We start from the raw sequence: 23,962 nt of genomic DNA, 5'->3' as shown, positions 1-23,962 counted from the left end.
CCACTGACGGTGTTCACTGATGGTGGTCACTGATGGTCAGTCGATCAGTTGTAAAACTGTTTTGTAAAAATGCAGGTTTCCGTCCTCCTGGAGAGACATTTGATCCACTGCAGAGCAGATACTCTCACTACGCAGCGGACACAGTCCAGTGCTTTAGACGTCACAAAGCTGACACTCTAATTTCTGTCCTAGAGAACAGCAGTGCTGCTAACTGCTCTTGTTTAACTTGAATGCGGAATGTTTTTACCCTTGAATGAGAGTGATGATGCAGCAAAGGTTTATCAATTGCCTTTTCAGTACTAGGAAGTGAAGTGACCACAATTCTGATAAACATAGGCCTATATTTACATCAAAGATGGTATCCCAAAACAATAACACATTTTTGTTTTGTGGTGTTGCTCTGTACTAGTATGATTAAAGCAGCTTTCTTTTCCCTGACTTTTTTAAATGGTCTGGCATGTATGCATTATCCCTTGCAGCAGTGTTTGTCCCTTTTGCTGTGTGTGTGGCTGCTTACAGGCGGGATGTCTCTCTGACTCAGTCAGTTGTGATGCAGGCAGTAATTGTTGGGTATATAGCAAAGGACTGGGCCAGCCTGTGACTGCAGGCTAGTATGGTGAGTGAAACGGGCACACCACAGAGGGAGCGCTACAGTACAGTGTGTAGATTGTGTGTGAGAGACTGGCGACTTAGACTAGCGAAAGAGGATGTGTGCACGTTCCTGCCCTACATGGTGTTTTCAATAAGCTGTGTGCAGAATGCAGGCACCCCAACGCTGTGCACTGAACTACTGGCTTAACTTCTTCGATATAGGGGGCACTCTTTTAATTTTGGGATAAAAAACGTTCCCGTTTTAAACAAGATATTTTGTCACGAAAAGATGCTCGACTATGCATATAATTGACAGCTTTGGAAAGAAAACACTGACGTTTCCAAAACTGCAAAGATATTGTCTGTGAGTGCCACAGAACTAATGCTACAGGCGAAACCTGTGATGTATTTGTAGGCATATCATTGGAAGATTGACCATAAGAGACTACATTTACCAGGTGTCCGCTTGGTGTCCTCCGTCGAAATGATTGCGCAATCTCCAGCTGCGTCCACTTTTCCATTTGGTTCAGAGGTGAAAGGCAACTGCTACGAATGATTTATCATCGAATAGATATGTGAAAAACACCTTGAGGATTGATTCTAAACAACATTTGCCATGTTTCCGTCGATATTATGGAGTTAATTTGGAAAAAAGTTTGGCGTTGTAATGACTGAATTTTCGGTTTTTTTCTTAGCCAAATGTGATGAACAAAACGGAGCGATTTCTCCTACACAAATCATCTTTTTGGAAAAACTGAACATTTGCTATCTGAGTCTCCTCATTGAAAACATCCGAAGTTCTTCAAAGGTAAATGATTTTATTTGAATGCTTTTCTTGTTTTTGTGAAAATGTTGCCTGCTGAATGCTAGGCTTAATGCTATGCTAGCTATCAATACTCTTACACAAATGCTTGTGTAGCTATGGTTGAAAAGCATATTTTGAAAATCTGAGATGAGTGTTGTTAACAAAAGGCTAAGCTTGTGAGCCAATATATTTATTTCATTTCGTCCAAAACTGAGATTTACAAGATTATACTTTTTTTTTTTTGGTCATGAAATTAACAGGTTTTTTTTTCTTTCTTGGGTTTATTTCAATCCTGCACACATTCACACAGCTGGCAGCACCCAAGTAATCATCAATTCAGAGCGCAGCTCCAGGAGACCCGAATCTTAATGCCCATGGTCAATTTGGTTTGACAGTCCATATCCTTTTGGAGCCTTAGGGACCATCAGTAAATTACACATGTACATGGGACAATATTTTAATAAGGTCAATAGTGCCTAATTTCCATGAATTAACTTCAAAACAACTATACATTTTACAACTTCAAAATAACTATACATTTATGTACAAATATTGAAAGCATTTAAAAGATGTGCACCATGAAAATATTTTCCCATTTACATTGTAATTTATTGACGCTCCGTAGGGTTGCACATTTTGGGGAATATTCAGAGGTGGAAACTTTACATGGGAATTAATATTAATACCATTTTAAATGTAGTTTTTTTTCCCATTGGATGTATTTGCCATATATATATATTTACCATATGGAGACAGAAACATAAACCTTTTACCTTATCACAATTGACATAATTGCAAATGATTAAGTCCTTCCAATAGAAATAAAAATGTAGTTAGGAATTGAACTTTAATTAAATGAGTTGACTCTTCACAGGGGATGATTTCACTGAACAACAAAATAAATAAAATCTTGAATGATCCCCAATGATCCATCACATCTCCCAAAAAATGTTTTCAACATCTGTAAAATGATAGTCTAAATTAAAGCTTTGGTTGTCTTCCTCTCAGGCCTCCGTGTCTTCTCCCTGAACCTCCTCAATGTCCACCTCTTGAACATCAGACTCTGAGGCCTCATCTTCACTGTCACTTTCCAACCTTGTTGAGGATGGCTCGTTGTCAAGCTCAAAAAGCCTCAAATTTGCCAGGATGGCCACCAATTTTTCAACCTTTGTATAGGTGTGTGTGTTCCCAAACAAGGACCAGTTGCACTCTGAGGCGGCTGATGTCGGTGGGATTTAGAGGATGATGGAGGCAACGGGAAAGAGCATCAGATCCACAAAGTCCCTTCCACCAGGTGGCTGATGAGATATGTTGGCACGACTGCCATATTGCATCCCAAAGCCCTTGCTTGGAAGTGTACTTCGCCAGACTGCCAAGAATCTTGCCCAGGCCAAGGTGGCGAGACATGGTAGTGATGACACCATCGGCCTTGTTGATCTCTGCACCAGACGGGATGCTCTCACCAACATGCTTGGTCCAACATGTACGCTGCGGCATGTATGGGCTTCAGGCAGAAGTTTTCACGCTTTTTGATTATTTTCAGAACTGCAGTTTCCTCTGTTTTGAGCAACAGTGAAATGGGCTGGGCTGTATGGATTTCTTCTCTGACATCTGCAAGCAGAGTCTGAATATCAGACAGAATGGCATTGTCTCCTTCAATCTGTACAATGGCTACTGCTATAGGTTTCAGGTTGCTTTACCACTCTCCCAAAATACATCATCCAGGAGGATCCTCTTGATGGGGCTGTCCATATCGGCAGACTGTGATATGCCATTTCTTGGAGAGACTCCTTCCACTCCAGGAGACCGTTAAACCTAATGACAACACCACCCCAGCGGGTGTTGCTGGCCAGCTTCAATGTGGTTCTCTTATTCCTCTCACTTTGTTTGGTGAGGTAGATTGCTGCTATAACTTGATGACCTTTCACATACTTTTGTCAGAAGTTGCTTGTTGTGAGCGCGAAGTGAACTTCATGCACTTGGCCTGATTCTGCATCTTTGTTGCATTATTCACATGATTTGGCACAACATTTGCAAATGTACACAGCTTTTCCTTCTACATTAGCTGCAGTGAAATGTCTCCACACATCAGACAGTGCCCGTGGCATTTTCCTGTAAAGATTTTAAAAAATGAGTAAAACAAAATACAATTCCATGTACAGATAAATAGTTAAACAGTTAGATTAAACAACTCCTTTGTAAGATAAATGTTATAAAATTAAACCTGTATGGAAACAGGTGAATTAACACGCCTCAGTTAGCAGGCTCAAACGAGCTAAAACCCGCGTTATCAAAAACGAACTCGCAGAAATTGTTAACAAGTTAGAAATGATTTAAACACACGTTGCTGTAGGCTACTATTTACTAGTTAACAAAAAATAATGTATGTCATAAAATATATTCACCCCACCCAATATTGTAATCAAAACTTACCAGAAAGCATGAAGTCCTTGGCTCAGACAGTGTAGTAGTGTGGGCTCAATAGCATCCTCATTAGTGTGTAAGATCTTGAGAATTAGCTGTACATGTGATGGAAGAATGCAATGTGCATGCAGAGGGTTGCAAATCCATTGAATTTTGGATAGTTTAACCAAAATATGTTGCCTTGTGTATCCCACAAAAAAGATTCACTTGTTATAAGCTAACTTTATTTGATGAATTTAAGAAAAATTCATGGGCTTAACTTCCCATGGAAAATTTCCGGAAATTTCCTGACCCTTTAACCGTAACTTGTCCCAGAGATGGGCTATCCAATGTCAAACCAACTTTGCCACGGTCGGAACCCCAGTTGGCTGAGGCTAATAGTCGAAAGAAGTTTGCTCTGCGACTTCAAGACAGGACTTGATTAGACGGTTTCAAGTTATCTAGAATAGTTTGTGACTGTGTACTGTTTTGGCAGAGAGAATGTATAAACTCTTGCCACGTACGAAACCCACATTAACCCGCCCCAAAGACAACTCTCGTTTGGCTTCGGTCATGGCTGCTTCATTTCTTATTAATGACCAAGCTGAAAAACTAGGCCAAATCAGTAAGTTCAGCCCCTCTGTAACTAACCTATTATTGTACAACACTTAAGATTAGCCTACTATGAGAACATTTACTCATGAAAATGCACTTTCAAATGTAGCCGAGATTTCTTTCCCATCCAGTTGAATGACATGGATAATTCAAACTCAGTCATTTTAAAAACAAGGACGCTTGTTTTGAAAGGGATGATTCTCTGTGACGTAGACTGAGGCATAAATACACTAACACTTTTGGCCTGCCTCGTTTGTGTTTGCTCCCTTCATGCAGTAGCTGTAGTCATTAGTGGCAGGCCGGCTACTCTGTAGCAGATGAATGTGGAGTCTCCTGGGGGTTTGACATGGTGGTGCTTGGGGTGATTTAAAGTTCAGCGCCAGTTTATAGAGCTGTCTCAATGAGCTTAGCCACCCCAATGTGTCGTTCACCCTTTATTATGCTGTTATATTCACCTTAATGCTTCATTCCCCCTGAAGTCTACGCATAATTTATTTTACGATGTGCTATTTATTTATTTATTTTTCACCAATGTTTCAGTTGTGATGCCTGTGAGGGAGTTTCATTTGTAACATCTCTAACCTTTTTTGTCGGTTTGTTTGTGTTTCAGGGAGATCCAGCTGCTACGGCGACTCCAGCACAAAAATGTGATCCATTTGGTGGATGTGTTGTACAATGAAGAGAAGCAGAAAATATATCCTTTCTTCTGTGTGTGTGCACGCCAGGGTTTCTTTTAGGAAAATGTGACACTGGCCAACGTGACCTGGGAGATTTAAATTTGACCATAGGCATTGGATTGTATCCCATTTAGGGCGTCCACCCACTGTGCTCAGAATGACAAATCACATTTAGACTATTGTAATTCATCTTAACAGAACATAAGTCCTCTAATGAAGAAACCAATAATACAAAATGTTCAAACATTTGCCAAAAAGCAATTCTGCTAGCGGTTCATATGTGACGTATATAAAAATCTTATTTAGGAACATACAAACGGGGAATCTGAAGATGTAAAAACTAGGACTTGGCTTCTGGACAAGGAAAAAAAAGTTGATATGAAAACTAATAGAAGAGGAGAGAAATGGCATACGAGGTATTTCATAGGCGCGGGTGTCTAGGTAACTTCCCCTATAGTGCATTGAAATACATTTGCCAAAATGTATATAATTACTCCTGTCTATACAGAAATGAATGAACTCATTCAAAATATTTCACCAGAGAGCATGATTTAGGAATAAAAGATTATTTTCATTATTTTAAAAATAGTGCGTATTTGCCTATGCCTATTTGGGCAGGGCGCATGGCAATAGGCCTAGCTGATTAGCTGTCTGTGAAAAGTGACTAAAATATGTGTGAAGATGTGTCTTGAGTATTATTTAAAAGAAGGGGAAGGGTGTGTGGCTAATACAGTGGGGAAAAAAAGTATTTAGTCAGCCACCAATTGTGCAAGTTCTCCCACTTAAAAAGATGAGAGGCCTGTAATTTTCATCATAGGTACACTTCAACTATGACAGACAAAATGAGAAAAAAATCCAGAAAATCACATTGTAGGATTTTTTTAATGAATTTATTTGCAAATTATGGTGGAAAATAAGTATTTGGTCACCTACAAACAAGCAAGATTTCTGTCTCTCACAGACCTTTAAGAGGCTCCTCTGTCCTCCACTCGTTACCTGTATTGATGGCACCTGTTTGAACTTGTTATCAGTATAAAAGACACCTGTCCACAACAGTCACACTCCAAACTCCACTATGGCCAAGACCAAAGAGCTGTCAAAGGACACCAGGAACAAAATTGTAGACCTGCACCACGCTGGGAAGACTGAATCTGCAATAGGTAAGCAGCTTGGTTTGAAGAAATCAACTGTGGGAGCAATTATTAGGAAATGGAAGACATACAAGACCACTGATAATCTCCCTCGATCTGGGGCTCCATGCAAGATCTCACCCCGTGGGGTCAAAATAATCACAAGAACGGTGAGCCACACGGGGGGACCTAGTGAAGGACCTAGTGAATGACCTGCAGAGAGCTGGGACCAAAGTAACAAAGCCTACCATCAATAACACACTATGCCGCCAGGGACTCAAATACTGCAGTGCCAGACGTACTGGCTTAAGCAGGGGGACACATGTCCAGGCCTGTCTGAAGTTTGCTAGAGAGCATTTGGATGATCCAGAAGAAGATTGGGAGAATGTCATATGGTCAGATGAAACCAAAATAGAACTTTTTGGTAAAAACTCAACTCGTCGTGCTTGGAGGACAAAGAATGCTGAGTTGCATCCAAAGAACACCATACCTACTGTGAAGCATGGGGGTGGAAACATCATGCTTTGGGGCTGTGGAATTGTTTTTTTACGTCTTAAAAATAAAAAGCTGAAATGTCTTGAGTAAGTAAGTATTCAGCAACTTTTTTATGGCAAGCCTAAATAAGTTCAGGAGTAAAAATATGCTTTAACAAGTCACATGTTGCAAGGACATTTAACATGATTTTTGCATGACTATGTCTATACCCCACACATACAATTATCTGTAAAGTCCTCCATTTCCAATGCCTCTCTAAGAAGAGCACCAATTGGCAGATTGTTTTTATTTTTTAAAGACAGCCATTGAATATTCCTTTGAGCATGGTGAAGTTATTAATTACCTTATGGATGGTGTGTCAATACACCGTCACTACAAAAGCAGGTGTCCTTCCGAACTCAATTTCTGGAAAGGAAGGAAACCGCTCAGGGATTTCACCATGACAACAATGGTGACTTTAAAACAGTTCGAGTTTAATGGCTGTTATAGGGGAGAACTGAGGATGGATCATCAACAACATTGTAGTTACTCCACAATACTAACCTAATTGACAGAGTGAAAAGGAGGAAGCCTGTACAGAATACAAATATTCCAAAACATGCATCCTGTTTGCAACAAGGCACTAAAGTAATACTGTAAAAGTTGTGACAAAGCAATGAATGTTTTGTTCTGAATACAAAGTGATATGTTTGGGGCCAATCCATGTTATGAGGCCAATCTGAGGAGTCTCTGCATAAAAAAGAAACGGATTGGAGCTAAGCACAGGCAAAATCCTAGAGGAGAACCTGGTCTGCTTTCCACCAGACACTGGGAGATCAATTCACCTTTCATCAGGACGATAAGCCAAATCTACAATTTGAGTTGCTTACCAAGAAGACAGGAACATTGACTGAGTTAGGTTTTCAAGTATATTTAAGTCAACACTATGGCAAGACCTGAAAATGGTTGTCTAGCAATGATCAACAACCACCTTGACAGAGCTTGTTGAATTTTTCTAGTGTAACACGTGTTGAGCAGATGTTATTGTGTGTGTTGCTTGTGTTTCTAGCTCCAACAGTGCAATAATATATATAAATTTCACAACAGTACATACATCTAAAGGAATGGAATAATATTTGGACGAGAAATGTCAGAGCGGCGTAAACTAAAATACTGTAGAATCGAATACAGTATATACATATGAGATGTAATGCAAAATATATAAACATTATTAAAGTGGCTAGTGTTCCATTATTAAAGTGGCCAGTGATTTCAAGTCTGTCAACTCTTAACTCTTAAAAGAGCACCCTTTGGCAGATAAATAGCCTCTAAGGTGCTACTGATGGCTATTTAACAGTCTAATGGCTTTGAGATAGAAGCTGTTTTTCAGTCTCTCGATTCCCGCTTTGATGCATCTGTACTGACCTCGCCTTCTGAATGATAGCGGGGTGAACAGGCAGTGGCTCGGGTGGTTGTTGACGTTGATCTTTTTGGCCTTCTTGTGACATCGGGTGCTGTAGGTGTCCTGGAGGGCAGGCCGTTTGACCCCGGTGATGCATTTGGCAGACCGCACCACCCTCTGGAGAGGTACCAGGCAGTGATACAGCCTGATACGATGCTCTCAATTGTGCATCTGTAAAAGTTTGAGGGTTGTAAGTGCCAAACCAAATTTCTTCAGCCTCCCGAGGTTGAAGAGGTGCCGTTGCACTGCCTTCACCACACTGTCTGTGTGGGTGGACCATTTCAGTTTGTCCGTGATGTGTACACCGAGGAACTTGAAGCTTTCCACTTTCTCCACTATGGTCCTGTGGATAGGGGTGTGCTCCCTCTGCTGTTTCCTGAAGTCCATGATCAGCTCCTTTGGTTTGGTGACATTGAGTGAGATGTTATTTTCCTGGCAACACACTCCCTTTTCCGTTTGTATTCTGTGATTGTCTGTAGACCCTGCCACATACTTCTCGTGTCTGAGCCGTTGAATTGCCACTCCACTTTATCTCTACTGATCTTTTGCCTGTTTGTTTGTTTGCCTTACAGAGGGAATAACATCACTGTTTGTCTTCGGCTATATTCCCAGTCACCTTGCCATGGTTAAATGTGGTGGATTGCGCTTTCCATTTTGCGTGATTGCGGCCATCTATCCACGGTTTCTGGTTCGGGTAGGTTTTAATAGTCACAGTGGGTACAACATCTCCTATACCCTTCATGATAAACAAAGTCACTGTATCAGTGTATTCGTTAATGTTATTCACAGAGGCTACCCGTAACATATCCCAGTCCGCGGGATCAAAACAATCTTGAAGCGTGGATTCCGATTGGCCAGACTAGCATTGAATAGTCCTTAGCACGTGTACTTCCTGTTTTGAGTTTCTGCCTTTAGGAAAGGAGGAGCAAAATGGAGTCGTGATAAGATTTGCTTAAGGGAGGGCGGAGGAGGGCCTTGTAGGCATCCCGGAAGTTTGAGTAGCAGTGGTCGAGTATTGACTCTGGTGTGAATACTTATGTAAATGAGGTATTTCTGTATTTAATTTTAAATAAATTAGCTAGAATTTCTCAACATGTTTTCACTATGTCGTCATTGGGTTTTGCGTGTAGATGTGGGGAAAAAACAACAATTTAATACATTTTGAATTCAGGCTATAACACAATGTGAAATAGGTCAAGGGGTATAAATACTTTCTGAAGACACTGCATGTCACCAGTAGTAAATTGTACCGTTAATCTCCATCATTTGGTTATATTAATTTCTGTTAATGCATGTACTAATTACAGTAAATGACCGTTCTCAAGCTACACTTGTGAGAGACAAGTTTTATTTTATTGACCATTGTTTACAAGTTTGTTTTTTAATTGTCTTGTTTTGAGTGCTCCATATGAGCATGTTTGGTTTCACTGTCCTGTTCATGATGAGGGAGCGTGTGCCTGAGCATGCATAGAAGTACCTGGCTTGCTGAGTGAAAATGTAGGAAAGTGCAAAATTGGGGATATCTGATTTCTGATATTCTTATCTCACCACAACCACCATTAAAAAGCAGAATTTTTGCGAATGATAATAGTTCCTCACATTATTTTAAAAATCTTTCAGACAATCTCCCGGCCTCAATCCCCAAGTCTCGGTAAAAAAAAACATTATCTGATCATCCCATATCTCCAGTGGAAATAGTACCTGAACACTTTTCCCTTGCTCAAAGACTGCTGTCTTGTCCCAAACTCACTGACATGGGAAACTACAAGGGCCAGGAATAGGCTAGTTGATACAATGTTGCAAGTTAGCAAGCAACAGCTTCAGCTGGACCTTTGTTGATACATTTGATAGAATTGCTGTGCTTCACTAGCAATGGTTCACATCAAGACAAATAAAAAGGGTGGCAGACGGGCTGAGTAGAGAGATGACTGCAATTGGAGAAGACTTTTCATCTGGATATTTTATACAGTTTTTATTCGTCAGCTTTATGTATTTTTAATTAGTTAACAATGTACCATAACTGGGCTTATAAAAGTGAGAGAAAAATTGGCCATAGTACTGTTTATCCATATTGAGAAGCTGTAGCTAGTATACACTTATTTGCGGGTTAATTGTGGGGAACTGTGGGTATCTGACCCGATGTAGGACTCTAGTGTGTGTGTGTTCCCTTCTCTACCCTGCAGCAGTGGAGAGACTCCTGACGCAGACATGACTTCGCAGTTAGCTCTGCATCATCCCCAGGCCTCTCTCTCTCGCTCTCATATATTTATTTATTTATTTATATATATACACACACATATAACTACAAAATCTTCTCTTCGCCCCATGGCAGAATGTGTAGAATTGCCGCAAACTTGCTTTAAAACTGCAGCATTTTCTCTACAGCCCATGGCAAAATATGTAGAATAGATTATTTTTTTTTGTGACCCCCATCAAAGTTGCCCATCCCTGACCTCTAGGTTTTCTTGAAGATAATATCTAATTGGTTTATATCTAGTTTTTGCCTTATCAATTTATCTTGTAGTTCCAAGATAACCCGTGGTGCTGCTGGCCTTGGAGAAACTCACCTAAAGTAAAACAAATGCCATATTTAATCAATTTCCCACTCTGAGACATTGTTTCTTAAAAAATAATTTATTTTTATTTAACCTTTTATCTAAGTCAGTTAAGAACAAATTGTTATTTACAATGATGGCCTACCGGGGAACAGTGGGTTAACTGCCTTGTTCAGGGGCAGAACGACAGATTTTTACTTTGTCAGCTCGTGGAGTCGATTCGGCAACCTTTCGGTTACTGACCCAACGCTCTAACTAATAGGGTACCTGCCGTCCCCGTTACCTATATGCATTCTGTTAGAGGAAAATGTCTTTCCCTTTCTGTTGTATTTTAATGGCTGTTTAATATGGAACTTTTAATGTGTAAATGCTTCTCATTGCGCTGTTGTGTTTTGAGTATTCCCTTGACTGCCCATCTTACGTATATGGTGATGGAGTATTGCGTATGTGGGATGCAAGAAATGCTGGACAGTGTCCCAGAGAAAAGATTTCCAGTATTTCAAGCTCACGGGTAAGTTTCTTTCTCTCTTGCGCTCTTTTTCTCGGCAGCTCCCTAGCTCAACAGCTATCTCTCGCTCACCATTTCTCTATTGTTCTCGCCCGCCCTTTATCTATCATCTTTCTCGCCATCTCTCTCTCTGCCTCTAGCCCCCCCATTCTTGTTCAATTGCACCATCTCTCTCTCCCTCTTTTTATTTTTTATTTTATGAGTCTGAGCTTCTGTGCAGAGTCTACTCCAAGACTAAGTTTAGGCCCTGGACTGCAGAGCTCTCCATTGCTGATAAAGCTAATACTGTTTTGTTATTGCTTGAGTTTTTTTTGCTAAAAGTATTTTTTTACCCATTACTTTTAGGGAGGTCTTAGAGTTCTATTACAGTAAGGTATTAAGGTACTTAACCCTCATACTACCACCATATTGAACATACATGGATTACCAACTAGAGTCATTTTGACCCCAAGAAGAAACTGTTGGAAAAAGAAAGTCATAGCAAAATATCAACTTAATTCTCATTTAAAACATCATTAGACATGTAAATAGGGTTATCCATTTTTTTTTTTTTACTTGTTACATCTGTTAAGTGATGGATAATAATCGGCTAATTTGTTTCGATATGGGGGAAGGTGGGATCATAGCTATATTCAATAAAATTCACAAGTTGATTTAACTTATGTTTAACCCTTTCTCATGGTTGGTGTTTTGATGGATTTGTCCAAAATCGTTTGACATGAAGCATTTACTTTTCTGTCATTACATTTATGGCACTGTATGTACTCATTATACGGCATCATTCGGTGCATTCGGAAAGTATTCAGACCGCTTCCCTTTTTCCACATTTTTTGTTACATTACAGCCTTATTCTAAAATGGATTAACTAAAACAATTTCCTCATCAATCTACACAGAATACCCCATAATGACAAAGTGGGTTTTTTAGAAATGTTTGCAAATTTATGAAAAAGATACCTTATTTGCATAAATATTCAGAGACTTGAAATTGAGCTCCGGTGCATCCTGTTTCCATTGATCATTCTTGAGATGTTTCTACAACTTGTTTGGTGTCCACCTGTTGTATATTGGACATGATTTGGAAAGGCACACACCTGTCTATATAAGGTCCCACAGTTGACAGTGCATGTCAGAGCAAAAACCAAGCAATGAGGTTGAAGAAATTGTCCGTATACCTCCGAGACAGGATTGTGTTGAGGCACAGATCTGGGGAAGGGTACCAAAACACTTCTGCAGCTTTGAAGGTCCCCAAGAAGACAGTGGCCTCCATCATTCTTAACTTCTTTGGGATAGGGGGCATCATTTTCACTTTTGGATGAATAGCGTGCCCAGAGTGAACTGCCTCTTACTCAGTCCCAGATGCTAATATATGCATATTTAGTATTGGATAGAAAACACTCCGAAGTTTCTAAAATTATTTGAATGATGATGTCTGTGAGTATAACTAACAGAACTCATATGGCAGGCAAAAACCTGAGAAAAAATCCAAACAGGAAGTGTGAATTCTGAGGTTTGTAGTTTTTGAACTCAACCAATATCCCACTTTCTTCGACCTGTAATATAACTTTTTGAATGTTTCTTCCAAATGGACCAGATCGCATTTGGATTTGTTTACCAAGTCCAATTGGACATAAATGATGGACATTATCGAGCAAAACAAGCATTTATTGTGGAACTGCGATTCCCGGGAGTGCATTCTGATTTAAGGTCATCAAAGGTAAGTGAATATTTATAATGCTATTTATGAGTAATGTTGATTACTCAACATGGTGGATATTTCTCTGGCTGGTTTGGGCTCTGAGCGCCGTTCTCAGATTATGCTTTTTCCGTAAAGTTTTTTTGAAATCTGACAGCGGTTGCATTAAGGAGAAGTATCATAAACACTCTAAATAGGTCATGAGCCAGACAGATTGCCTAGAAGCAATGAAAATGAATTATTTAGGCTATATTATTAGTCTATTATATCAATGCTATAGACTACAAATAAACAGTAGCGTGCCGTGGTTCTGGGGCCTGGGCCTTCAGTGAAGTCCTGACAATGTCTAACTTTTCTTGAAAAGTTTGTCTTGAGAATGGCGTTATAATTATATCCTCGACCAAATCGATATCTTCTCCTTCCGCCATTGTGGGTTGAAAAAACAGCTTAGTAGTACGCAAATTAATTTCAGTTTCCTAGTTCTGAGACCTGCCCATATAGGACCTGCCTCTCAATATTGGTAATCCAATCTAAAGACGTGCAGGCACTACGCCTGCTAGCTGGCTCCTGTGTAACACTGGAGCCAGCCAGCAGGTGTACAATAGCCAACTCTAAAGCTGATTGGTTGACACAATTTTAATTTCCATTCACTTTAAGCTACAAGCGCCCGCACTGTTGATTCTGAAGGCCTGAGGGCAGATTTTAGACCCCTGGCAACACATGATGGCTGAGTATGATTGGATAAAATATCTAACATAAAGACCAGCCCTCCAAATCTCAACCTGGGACTGGAAGCAGTGCAACCAAGAGGAACTCTATGAAATGAAGAGTGTAACTCTTACTCTGGGGAATAATTTACTACACATTTGTGGGAAAATATATTTAGAAAAAAATATATATATATATTCTGATGATGTTTAGGCCAGCAGAGAAGGCCTTTGCTGTCCCTGACAGCCCACCACTGCAAATAAATACTTTGAAGCAAGTGTGACGAACTAAGCTGGCAGGAACATTAAGTTCCCCGTCATTTAAACAACACTTCGTTGTATTAAATCCTTAGTCTCTAAATTGCACATATAGGCTGTGTCTTACTTAGAATTAAATGAAAATGAAATGGAAAAATTCCTTATTTGGCTCAGTCTACCGTGCCTTTGAATTCACTTTTGAGAAACACAATTTTGGCCAGAGTCTATGGCTTATGTGATGGTGCCTTGAGAGTAGGCCAGCAGCGGAAAATACCCTCTCTGTGCTTGCAGAGCCACTAGGGATGCTAAAAAACCTTCGGCCACTCTTGCCAGGCAGGGAAGGGATGAGGAGATGTCTTTCCAAAAGGTGATAATGTCTGCGTTTCTTCTCATGACCATTGTACTCCTTTACTTCTGCTTTTGATTGTATAGAGGACCGCTGCTGCTGAATGACGAGCTGAACATGTGAGGTCTTTTGGGCACTTTGTTTTGCTCAAGGGCAGGTTTGGGTGCTGCTGGTACGGCAAATGCACCTGCCGGAGGCACATTGAAAGCCTCTGTTTCCTTCACAAGGAGGTTGCGTATCTCTCCAAGCTGGTTACGCACCAGCTCATCCCTTATCACCTGCTCAGTTTTAAACCTGGGGTCCAGGATGGCAGTTAGAACAAGATGTTTATCATTTAATACCCCCTGTACTGAGTGGAAACGTTATCTGATCGTTTCTGCAAAAGCAGCAATGTCTATGGCCTGAGACACGGTAGTCAGCGGTTTATTTCTGACACCACGGGGAGAATCATGCCCAGGTTCCCCATCTCTTTCTGCATATTATTGGTGATGTCAGCTTGTGGTGTCAGTACCGGGCTCTAATTTTCAGGCCTGAGGAGAACACTTTTGGCTGTGGTCAAAATGACCCCAAAAGACTGGAGTCTTTATACAGAAACACTAAGCAATTTATGTATATTTATTAAGAACAAGTTCATTGACAAGGTCATTAACATTTTGAAGAATTGAATAAACCACCTATTGGCTATGATATAAAATATGCCTCTGGGTTCAAAATGACCCCAGTCGGTTGTATGAGGGTTAATTGTTACCCAGAAATTAGTTGATATATAACGGCTGCATTGGGCCTTTAAACACTAATTTATAGTCACACTTGATTAAAAGACCTATTAGATTGCTTGGATCGATACATCGTGTCGTGTAAATTATGCACTGATGTTTTGATTTATGCAAAATATCAAGTTGTTTGTGGTGTGCACAGATCTCAAGTTAGGATTCACCGTAGAGCTAATGTGGTGTACTGACTTGTCTTGTAGGATTTTATTATTAACCCTCCCTCCCTCTCAGGTACTTTTTACAGCTGTTAGATGGCCTTGAATATTTGCACAGCCAGGGAATCGTTCACAAGGACATTAAACCAGGAAATCTGCTTCTGACTACCGACGGGGCACTCAAGATCTCCGACCTGGGCGTGGCAGAGGTGAGATGTCATCTCACTTACCTCAGTCACCTTTACCTGTATATTACCTATTGTTAGGGATATGCATGTTGTTAACTACATTATGCAGACATCATTCTTCCCGCTGATTTTGAGCCTTTTCTCCCTATCTCTCGCTTCCCCCCCCCCCACCAGGCTCTGCACCCGTTTGCAGAGGATGACACGTGTCGTACGAGTCAGGGCTCGCCGGCGTTCCAGCCCCCCGAGATCGCCAATGGCCTGGACACCTTTTCAGGGTTCAAAGTGGACATCTGGTCCGCAGGCATCACACTGTGAGTAATAGCCATTGCAATGTCCAAGTCCACCCTGACCCCTAGCTCAGCACCTTCTGTTGATCTGGAAGGATAATCAATAGTAATGAAAATGGCTCCACCGAGCTCTTTGATTACCTATCTGTCCAACATACACTGAGTGTACAAGAGATCTACTCTTTCCATGACATCGACTGACCAGGTGAATCCAAGTAAAAGCTATGACCCTTATTGATGTCCCTTGTTAAATCACCTTCATTCAGTGTAGATGAAGGGGAGGAAACGGGTTAAAGAAGGATTTTTAAGCCTTTAGGCAATTGAGACATGAACTGTGTTCGAATGTTCGTACTAACTGCACTAACCATACTATTTGTGACGTGAATTTAATATATAGTATGCTTTTTGGTCATAGTATGGATATAGTTAGTATGCCAAAAGTTCCCGGATGTCGTACTAAATTCACCAAAATATATGAAGTATACACGCAGAGGACACTATTTCCGTACTTTAGGGCCCATAATTCAGGAAATGGCCGTGGCTTCACATCATTTCCAGATTTGAAGAAAATATCGGAAAATAGGCAGTCGCAATACGAGAGCGGATACAAATGAGTTGCTTTAACTAATTATGACAGATGTTAAGAAAATGTTGAGCAATGTAATAAAGTAATGCCTTTTAAAACAGGTTACCTTACATGTTATATTGGCTGACAATTTGTTTGCTGCGCTGTCCTTACGAACCACATAAGTGTTACAGCAGGATGTATTGGTATGTTGTTAGCTAGCTACCTAACGTTAGTTGGCTACTTATACATCGAACTTGCCAGTATATTAACTATAGGCTAACTCCCCAACGTTTATTGACTTGATTATTCCCATCATTCTTAGCTTAGCTAAATTTTATAGTCGGTGTGTGTTCGCAATTGACATTCGGGTGCTTTCGTAAATTTGCTCTGGCTATCTACTACAATTTCAGAGGACTCTCGTCTGAGTGTACCAGAGCGCAGAATAATTAAATTAAGAGTTCTCAACACCCGTTGAATATAGCCGGTGTCACTAAACGTTGGGGGAAAAGTAATTAAATTGTTGCCAGCAGCACAGTCACCAACTCTCAGGATAACATGATACTACCAGTTCTGCTAGGGCGAGTAAAATGGTCAGTGGTCTCGTTTGTGTCTGGAAGTAGCTAGCAAGCTAGCCAACGTTAGCTTGGGTGCTTGACTGCCATTGTATGGTCAGAATGCTCAAATAAACTCTACTTCTCAGCCCGAGCGTCCAGTGTGCGCTCCGACAGGGAAAGGCTCTGAATTTACAAACGGGCAATCTGACAAGGCTCTGAATATGAGCGTACTCTGGCACTCCAGATTGAATAAATAAAATGTCTAACTAGTAATTTGTTATGCTAACTCGCTAGCAAAAGGATGCATAGCAACAGCATCAACTTCCGGTAGACATGTGAAGAGCTAATACGCTCAACTGAAAGCATACCGTTCATTTACAGTATACAAAAATGTACTTGTAGTATATACTCAGTTAAGATGGGGAGAAGTCTGTCCATAATAAAGCGTTGCTCTGCCTTAACACAACTGTGGGAAGCTTTGGAGTCAACATTGGCTAGCATACCTGTGAAACACTTTCGACACCCTGTAGAGTCCATTCATCACAAAACCCACTGATATTGCAAACTATTGTAATGATTTTTCATTGGCAAGATTGGGAAACTTAGGAATGACATGCCAGCGTCAAACGCCGACACTACACATCCAAGTATAACTGACCTAATTATGAAAGGCAAGCATTGTAATTTTCATTTCTGTAAAATTGAGTGTGGAAGAGGTGAAAAAATGATTGTTTTTCAACAATGATAAGCCACCTGACAGCTTGGATGGTAAATTACGGATGATAATAGCGTACGATATTGCCACTCCTATTTGACATATCTTCAATATAAGCCACTAGAAAGTGTGTGCCCTCAGGCCTGGAGGGAAGCAAAAGTTATTCTGCTACCCAGGACTAGTAAAGCCCCCTTTACTTGCTCAAAAGGCTGACAAATCAGCCTTATTACCAACGTTTTTGTAAACTTTTGGAACAATTGTCTGATGCAATGCTATTTAACAGTACATTTTTAATTGACAACAGACTTCAGCAGGCTTATAGGGAAGGACATTCAACAAGCACAGTACTTACACAAATGGCCGATTGAGAGAAATTGATGATTAAAAGATTGCTGGAGCTGTCTTGTTAGACATCGGTGTGGCTTTTTGACATTCTCGATCATAGTCTGCTGCAGGAAAAACATGTGTTTTGGTTTACTCCCCCTGATTTATTCTGGATAATGAGTTAGACAGCTAACAGAACACAGAGGGTGTTCTTTAATGGAAGCCTCCAACATAATCCAGGTACAGTCAGGAATTCCCCAGGGCAGTGGTCTAACCCCTTACTTTTTCAATAATTACTAATGACATGCTTTAAGTAAAATGATATGTATGCAGATGACTCAACACTATACACAACAGCGACTTAAATTATTGCAACACTTAATGAGCTGCAGTTAGTTTCAGAATGGGTGGCAGGAATATGTTATTCCTAAATATCTCTAAAAACTAAAAGCATTGTATTTGGGACAACTCATTCACTCGGCCCTACACCTCAACTAAATGTTGTGGAAATTGAGCAGGTTGGGGTGACTAAACTGCTTGGAGTAACCCTTGATTGTAAACTGACATCGTCAAAACATGTTGATACAACAGTAGCTAATATGGGGAGAAGTCTGTCCATAATAAAGCGCTGCTCTGCCTTAACAACACTATCAACAAGGCAGGTCCTGCAGGCCCTAGTCTTGTCGCTCCTGGACTACTGTTCAGTCGTGTGGACAGGTGCCACAAAGAGGAACTTAAGAAATGTACAATTGGCTCAGAACAGGGCTGCACGGCTGGCCCTTAAATGTACACGGAGAGCTAACATTAATGATATGCCTGTCAATCTCTCATGGCTTAAAGTGGAGCAGAGATGACGACTTACAAAAACCAAGTAGTGATGAAGTTTTTACCAGCTGAATGTACCGAGCTGTCTGTTTAATCTACAAACACACAGCTCTGACACCCATGCATGTTCCACTAGAGGTCTCTTCACAATCCCCAAGTCCAGAACAAACGATGGGAGACGCACAGTTTTACATAGCGCCATGACTACGTGAAACTCTATTCCACATCCAGTAACTGATGCAAGCAGTAGAATCAGATTTATTTATTTTTTTAAAGATAAAAATACACTTAATGGAACAGCGGGGACTAAAGAGACACACACTGGTACAAGCACATGCACAGTGGTATTATATTGTAGTGGTGTAATATTGTTATGATTTACTGTTTGTCTTTTGTTTTATGTGTGATGTAAGTGCCTTAATGTGATTGGACCCCAGGAAGAGTAGCTGCTGCCTTGGCAACAGCAAAAGGGGATCCCTAGTTAATACAAATGCCCCGATGATTTGAGGCTGTTCTGAGGGCAGGGGGGTCCTTAATGTTTTTTACACTGTGTATTTTCAACGGCATTCTTTGTATTATCATTTTGAGAGGTAATTATACCAGGTCATAGACCATGCAAGTTAACAGATCTCAGATATGAAGTCTCAAACTCATAATATGTGATGTCTTGCCTGTTTCCCTTTTTCCATGCCGTAGATACAACATTACGACGAGTCTTTATCCGTTTGAAGGGGACAACATCTATAAGCTATTTGAGAACATTGGGAAGGGAGACTACAGTGTTCCAGAAGAGTGCGGGCCTGCCCTGTCAGACCTATTGCAAGGTGAGGATGACCATGATGAAGACCATCTCTGAATTAAAAGTTGATTTAGCTCGAGGCTTTTACACAGCCGTTAGTCAGTGGCTTTCTCCGGTCATGGAGAGTAAAGGTGAGAGCTTTCTTCCAGGTCAACTCAAATGCACCCGACTTTCAACTACTGATGGCCTATAATTGAATGTTAGTGCTGGGCTGGAACAAAAGCCTGCACCCGCTATCTATCCCGGACAGGAGTTGGCCACCATTGTGTGTTAGGGGAATCACTGGAATACATTGAGAAATGGCCTGTGGTATTTTCTGAGCTTGTCCAGTAGATGGCACCATGACGTTGACTCCATCTGTCTCCTCTGCATCAGAAGCCTGTAACCTATCATACACTCTATTAAAATTCCTCTGAACAACCCTGCCGCTATCACTTTCCAATTGACATAGGAACAGAAGTGGACTACGCATATGGTAGAACCTCAGACAATGAGATTTGGCCTTGGAGACTTAAGATATAAAAGGGAGATATCTTCTTCAGAAAGAGGAATGTTAGCATGCCTTGTGGTGCAGTCTAGATACACACACCCCGGGGATTAAATAATTTTGAACTAAGTTCACGTGTGCGTGCATATACACTAGTGGTTTCCTCTGTGACATTGAAAGTTGATCTGATTGATATTGAAGGGTTTAGGCAATTAATTTAATGGGTAGTGTAGGACAAGTCAAAGGTTTATCTCTGATGCAGATGAGGTTTGTCTGCAAGCTCATCATAGCTTTCGCAAAAGACCCACACGCATTTTGTGAATGAGACTAGATTCAGAACAGATACTTTTTTTCCCTTTGTTGAACTTCTTTTTAGTCAAAGCAATGCAAGCTTAAAAATAGTAATAGAAATTGGTTTGATATTTCTCTAGTCAGCACTGTCATTAATGCAGACCACCATTATCTGACTGTCCATTTCCTCTTGACGTGTCTGTGCGCATGCCTGCTTGTATGTTTAGATATGTGTGTATGTAGTGATGTGTATGTGTATGGTGACGCAGCCCAGTTCTAAGAGCCAGCCTGCAATTAGCGTCTCTAAAATAAACTCGCTGCCTGGCACAAAGGTGTCCTTCACCACGCCCATGAATGCCATCAGCACGCATGGCGTACCTCCCCCAACCTGTAGAAAGTAGAACCCATTAACGTAGTCATGCTGATAGCTCTACACGGCTATGGCATTGAAAAAGCATTAGTTATTTTTTGGGACCTAATTGGAATGACTGTTAGTGTAGGTTAATAAATGTTTTGGCACTATATATTATGGATGGCACAGTCCATCAGTCTAAGAGATGTGCTACTGAAATTGTATGTGGTTATTATGTACGAACAATTGTGCAACACAAAATAAAAACAATATTATTTTATAACATGTGCTTTCTCCCGCATTGGATAGTGGTTGCTGTTCTGACACACATCAGTGTGCTGTTGAATTGTTGCCTTTTCCTAGACCTTGTTGCCAAGTGCAAAATAGCAAAGTTACCCAGCATATTGGCTTTGAGAACGATGCGGCGGAAGCAGCAGCAGAATTGGGAGATGAGAAAACAGCCCTAGACTTAATTGTCTAAGAACAGTGAGGAGAGAGGAAACCCCAACTTAATTAGGTCTGTAATCATCAGCCTAACTGTTAAATGTGCCTGGCTTTATAAACCATCCATAGCTACAGAAGTAAGACAGATCCTGCTTCTGTTGCCTGTTTGAGTGGTTTGTTTTAATAGCCCACTGATCCCGTGAGCACCGAGCCTCACGCAACAATTTCACAAATTCGTTAGTTTTTAATCTTTGCTATGCTTTTACACGTTTTATTGTTAGACCAGCCTCTCTGGTATTATCCAAATTGTCTGATTTATATTCATTATTGTAATAATAACCCTCTTTCCTTGATCACCTTATTATTATAATTACTATTATGATCATCATTATAATAATAAGTAATGTCATTATCATTAGTAGGCTTATTAGAGCAGCCTTGTATAACCACCATCAAGCTGTAGGCCTAAGAGCCCATCCTGTTTAGTCTTAATACCGTAACTTAGGCAGGCCTACAGTGCATTCGGAAAGTATTCAGACCCCTTGACTTTTTCCACATTTTGTTACCCAACAGCCTTATTCTAAAATGTATTAAATTGTTGTTTTTCCTCATCAGTCTACACACAATACCCCATAATGGCAAATCAAAACAAATGGTTGCAAATGTATTAAGAATAGAAAACTGATATTACATTTACATAAGTATTCAGACCCTTTACTCAGTACTTTGTTGAAGCAACTTTGGCAGCGATTACAGCCTCAAGTCTTATTGGGTATGACGCTAAAAGCTTGGCACACCTGTATTTGGGGAGTTTCTCTCATTCTTCTTTGCAGATCCTCTCAAGCTCTGTCAGGTTGGATGGGGAGCATTGCTGCACAGCCATTTTCAGGTCTCTCCAGTGATGTTTGATCGGGTTCAAGTCTGGGCTCTGGCTTGGACAGTCTAGGACTTTCAGAGACTTGTCCCGAAGCCACTCCTGCATTGTCTTGGCTGTGTGCTTAGGGTCATTGTACTGTTGGAAGGTGAACCTTAGCACCAGTCTGAGGTCTTGAGCGTGCTGGAGCAGGTTTTCATCAAGGATCTCTGTACTTTGCACCGTTCATCTTTCCCTCGATCCTGACTAGTCTTCCAGTCCCTGCTGCTGAAAAACATCCCCACAGCATGATACTGGCACCACCATGCTTTACTGTAGGGATGGTGCCAGGTTTCCTCCAGATGTGACGCTTGGCGTTCACGCCAAAGAGTTCAATCGTGGCTTCATCAGACCATAGAATCTTGTTTCTCATGGTCAGAGAGACTTTCGGTGCATTTTGGCAAACTCCAAGCGGTCTGTCATGTGCTTTTACTGAAGAGTGGCTTCCGTCTGGCCTCTCTGGCATAAAGGCCTAATTGGTGGAGTGCTGCAGAGATGGTTGTCCTTCTGAAGATCTCCAAAGAGGAGCTCTGTCCGTGACCATCGGATTCTTGATCACTTCCCTGAAGTGAGGCCTTTCTCCCCCAGTGGCTCAGTTTTTTATTTTAATTTAATTTTACCTTTATTTAACTAGGCAAATCGGTTAAGAACAAATTCTTATTTTCAATGACGGCCTAGGAACAGTGGGTTAACTGCCTGTTCAGGGGCAGAACGACATATTTGTACCTTGTCAGCTCGGGGGTTTGAACTTGCAACCTTCCGGTTACTAGTCCAACGCTCTAACCACTAGGCTACCCTGCCGCCCCACCAGTTCGACCTCGCGGGCCAGCTCTAGTAAGAGTCTTGGTGGTTCCAAACTTCTTCCAGATCTGTGCCTCGACACAATCCTGCCTCGAAGCTCTAAGGACAATTCCTTCGATCTCATGGCTTGGTTTTTGCTCTGACATGTACTGTCAACTGTGAGACCTTATATAGACCGTTGTGTGCCTTTCCAAATCATGGCCAATCAATTGAATTTACCACAGGTGGACTTCAATCAAGTTGTAGAAACATCTCAAGGATGATCAATGGAAACAGGATGCACATGAGCTCAATTTCTAGTCTCATAGCGAAGGGTCTGAAAATGTATCTAAATAAGCTAATAAATTTGCAAAAATGTATAATTCTGTTTTCGCGTCATTACGGGGTATTGTGTGTGATCCATTTGAGAATAAGGCTGTAACGTAAGGAAATGTGGAAAAAGGGAAGAGGTCTGAATTCTTTCCGAATGCACTGTAAATATGTACTCTTCCACCATAATTATTCCTATTTCCCCCTTTTTTATCTCCCTTTTCCACTCCTGTGTTCTTACATTTAGCTCCTTTGTCTTCTCCAGGAATGCTTGAATATGATCCCGTCAAGAGGTTTTCAATACAGCACATAAGGCAACACAAGTAAGTGACTGAAGTAATCCATGTTGAAAATAGCCTAAATGACACCTTCCAAGTCTTCAGTTCGATTCCATTCATCTTCTGATTCGATTGAACTGAAATGGAATTGACCCTGACAATACTCCAGTCCATGTGCCCTCTTTGCCCTCAGCTATGCCTTGAAGTCACTGTTCATCCAGACTGTTCTAGTGTTCCACACAGAGAATTAGAATGATTATGTTGTGGTTCTCTGGTTCTACTGCTCCAGCATCAAAGACAGACTGCCTGAGACCTGAGGAGGCAAAGGGATGGGCACTATTTATCACACATCTCAAGCTATGAGTTTCTCTAAGAACCTCAGACAATTAGATGTTTTGCCTTGGGGAGAGTTCAGATATAAAATGGAGATATCTTCTTCAGAAAATAGGAATGTTAGCACACCTTATGGTGCAGTCTAGATGCTTCAAAATGAAATAAACAAGTAATGGCACGCTAGAAACCGAGAAGTCATAGCCTAGTGGTTAGAGCGTTGGACTAGTAACCGGAAGGTTACGAGTTCGAACCCCCGAGCTGTCGTTCTGCCCCTGAACAGGCAATTAACCCACTGTTCCCAGGCCGTCATTGAAAATAAGAATTTGTTCTTAACTGACTT

At 40.9% G+C, this 23,962-nt stretch overlaps 1 protein-coding gene across 7 annotated transcripts in view; it reads left to right on the top strand.

Annotated features, from left to right (window-relative positions):
• The window catches only part of LOC135558914 (serine/threonine-protein kinase STK11-like), a 48,032-nt gene that overhangs the window by 14,138 nt on the left and 9,932 nt on the right, over positions 1-23,962 (top strand). For 6 of the 7 annotated variants that reach the window (XR_010458415.1, XR_010458413.1, XR_010458414.1 and 3 more), the window contains exons 3-8: positions 5,025-5,108; positions 11,134-11,223; positions 15,231-15,363; positions 15,517-15,653; positions 19,312-19,439; positions 23,259-23,334. Coding sequence is in view for 4 of the 7 variants with exons in the window: in XM_064993139.1 (XP_064849211.1) it covers positions 5,025-5,108; positions 11,134-11,223; positions 15,231-15,363; positions 15,517-15,653; positions 19,312-19,439; positions 23,259-23,334 (648 nt within the window). In the remaining 3 variants the exon portion in view is untranslated. The remainder of the gene's footprint in view (positions 1-5,024; positions 5,109-11,133; positions 11,224-15,230; positions 15,364-15,516; positions 15,654-19,311; positions 19,440-23,258; positions 23,335-23,962) is intronic. The other variant, XM_064993140.1, reaches the window with a different exon arrangement.

The sequence above is a fragment of the Oncorhynchus masou genome, chromosome 17, assembly GCF_036934945.1.
Source record: "Oncorhynchus masou masou isolate Uvic2021 chromosome 17, UVic_Omas_1.1, whole genome shotgun sequence".
In the NCBI taxonomy this organism is placed as follows: Eukaryota; Metazoa; Chordata; class Actinopteri; order Salmoniformes; family Salmonidae; genus Oncorhynchus; species Oncorhynchus masou.
This window is presented reverse-complemented; position numbering and strand designations above follow the sequence as displayed.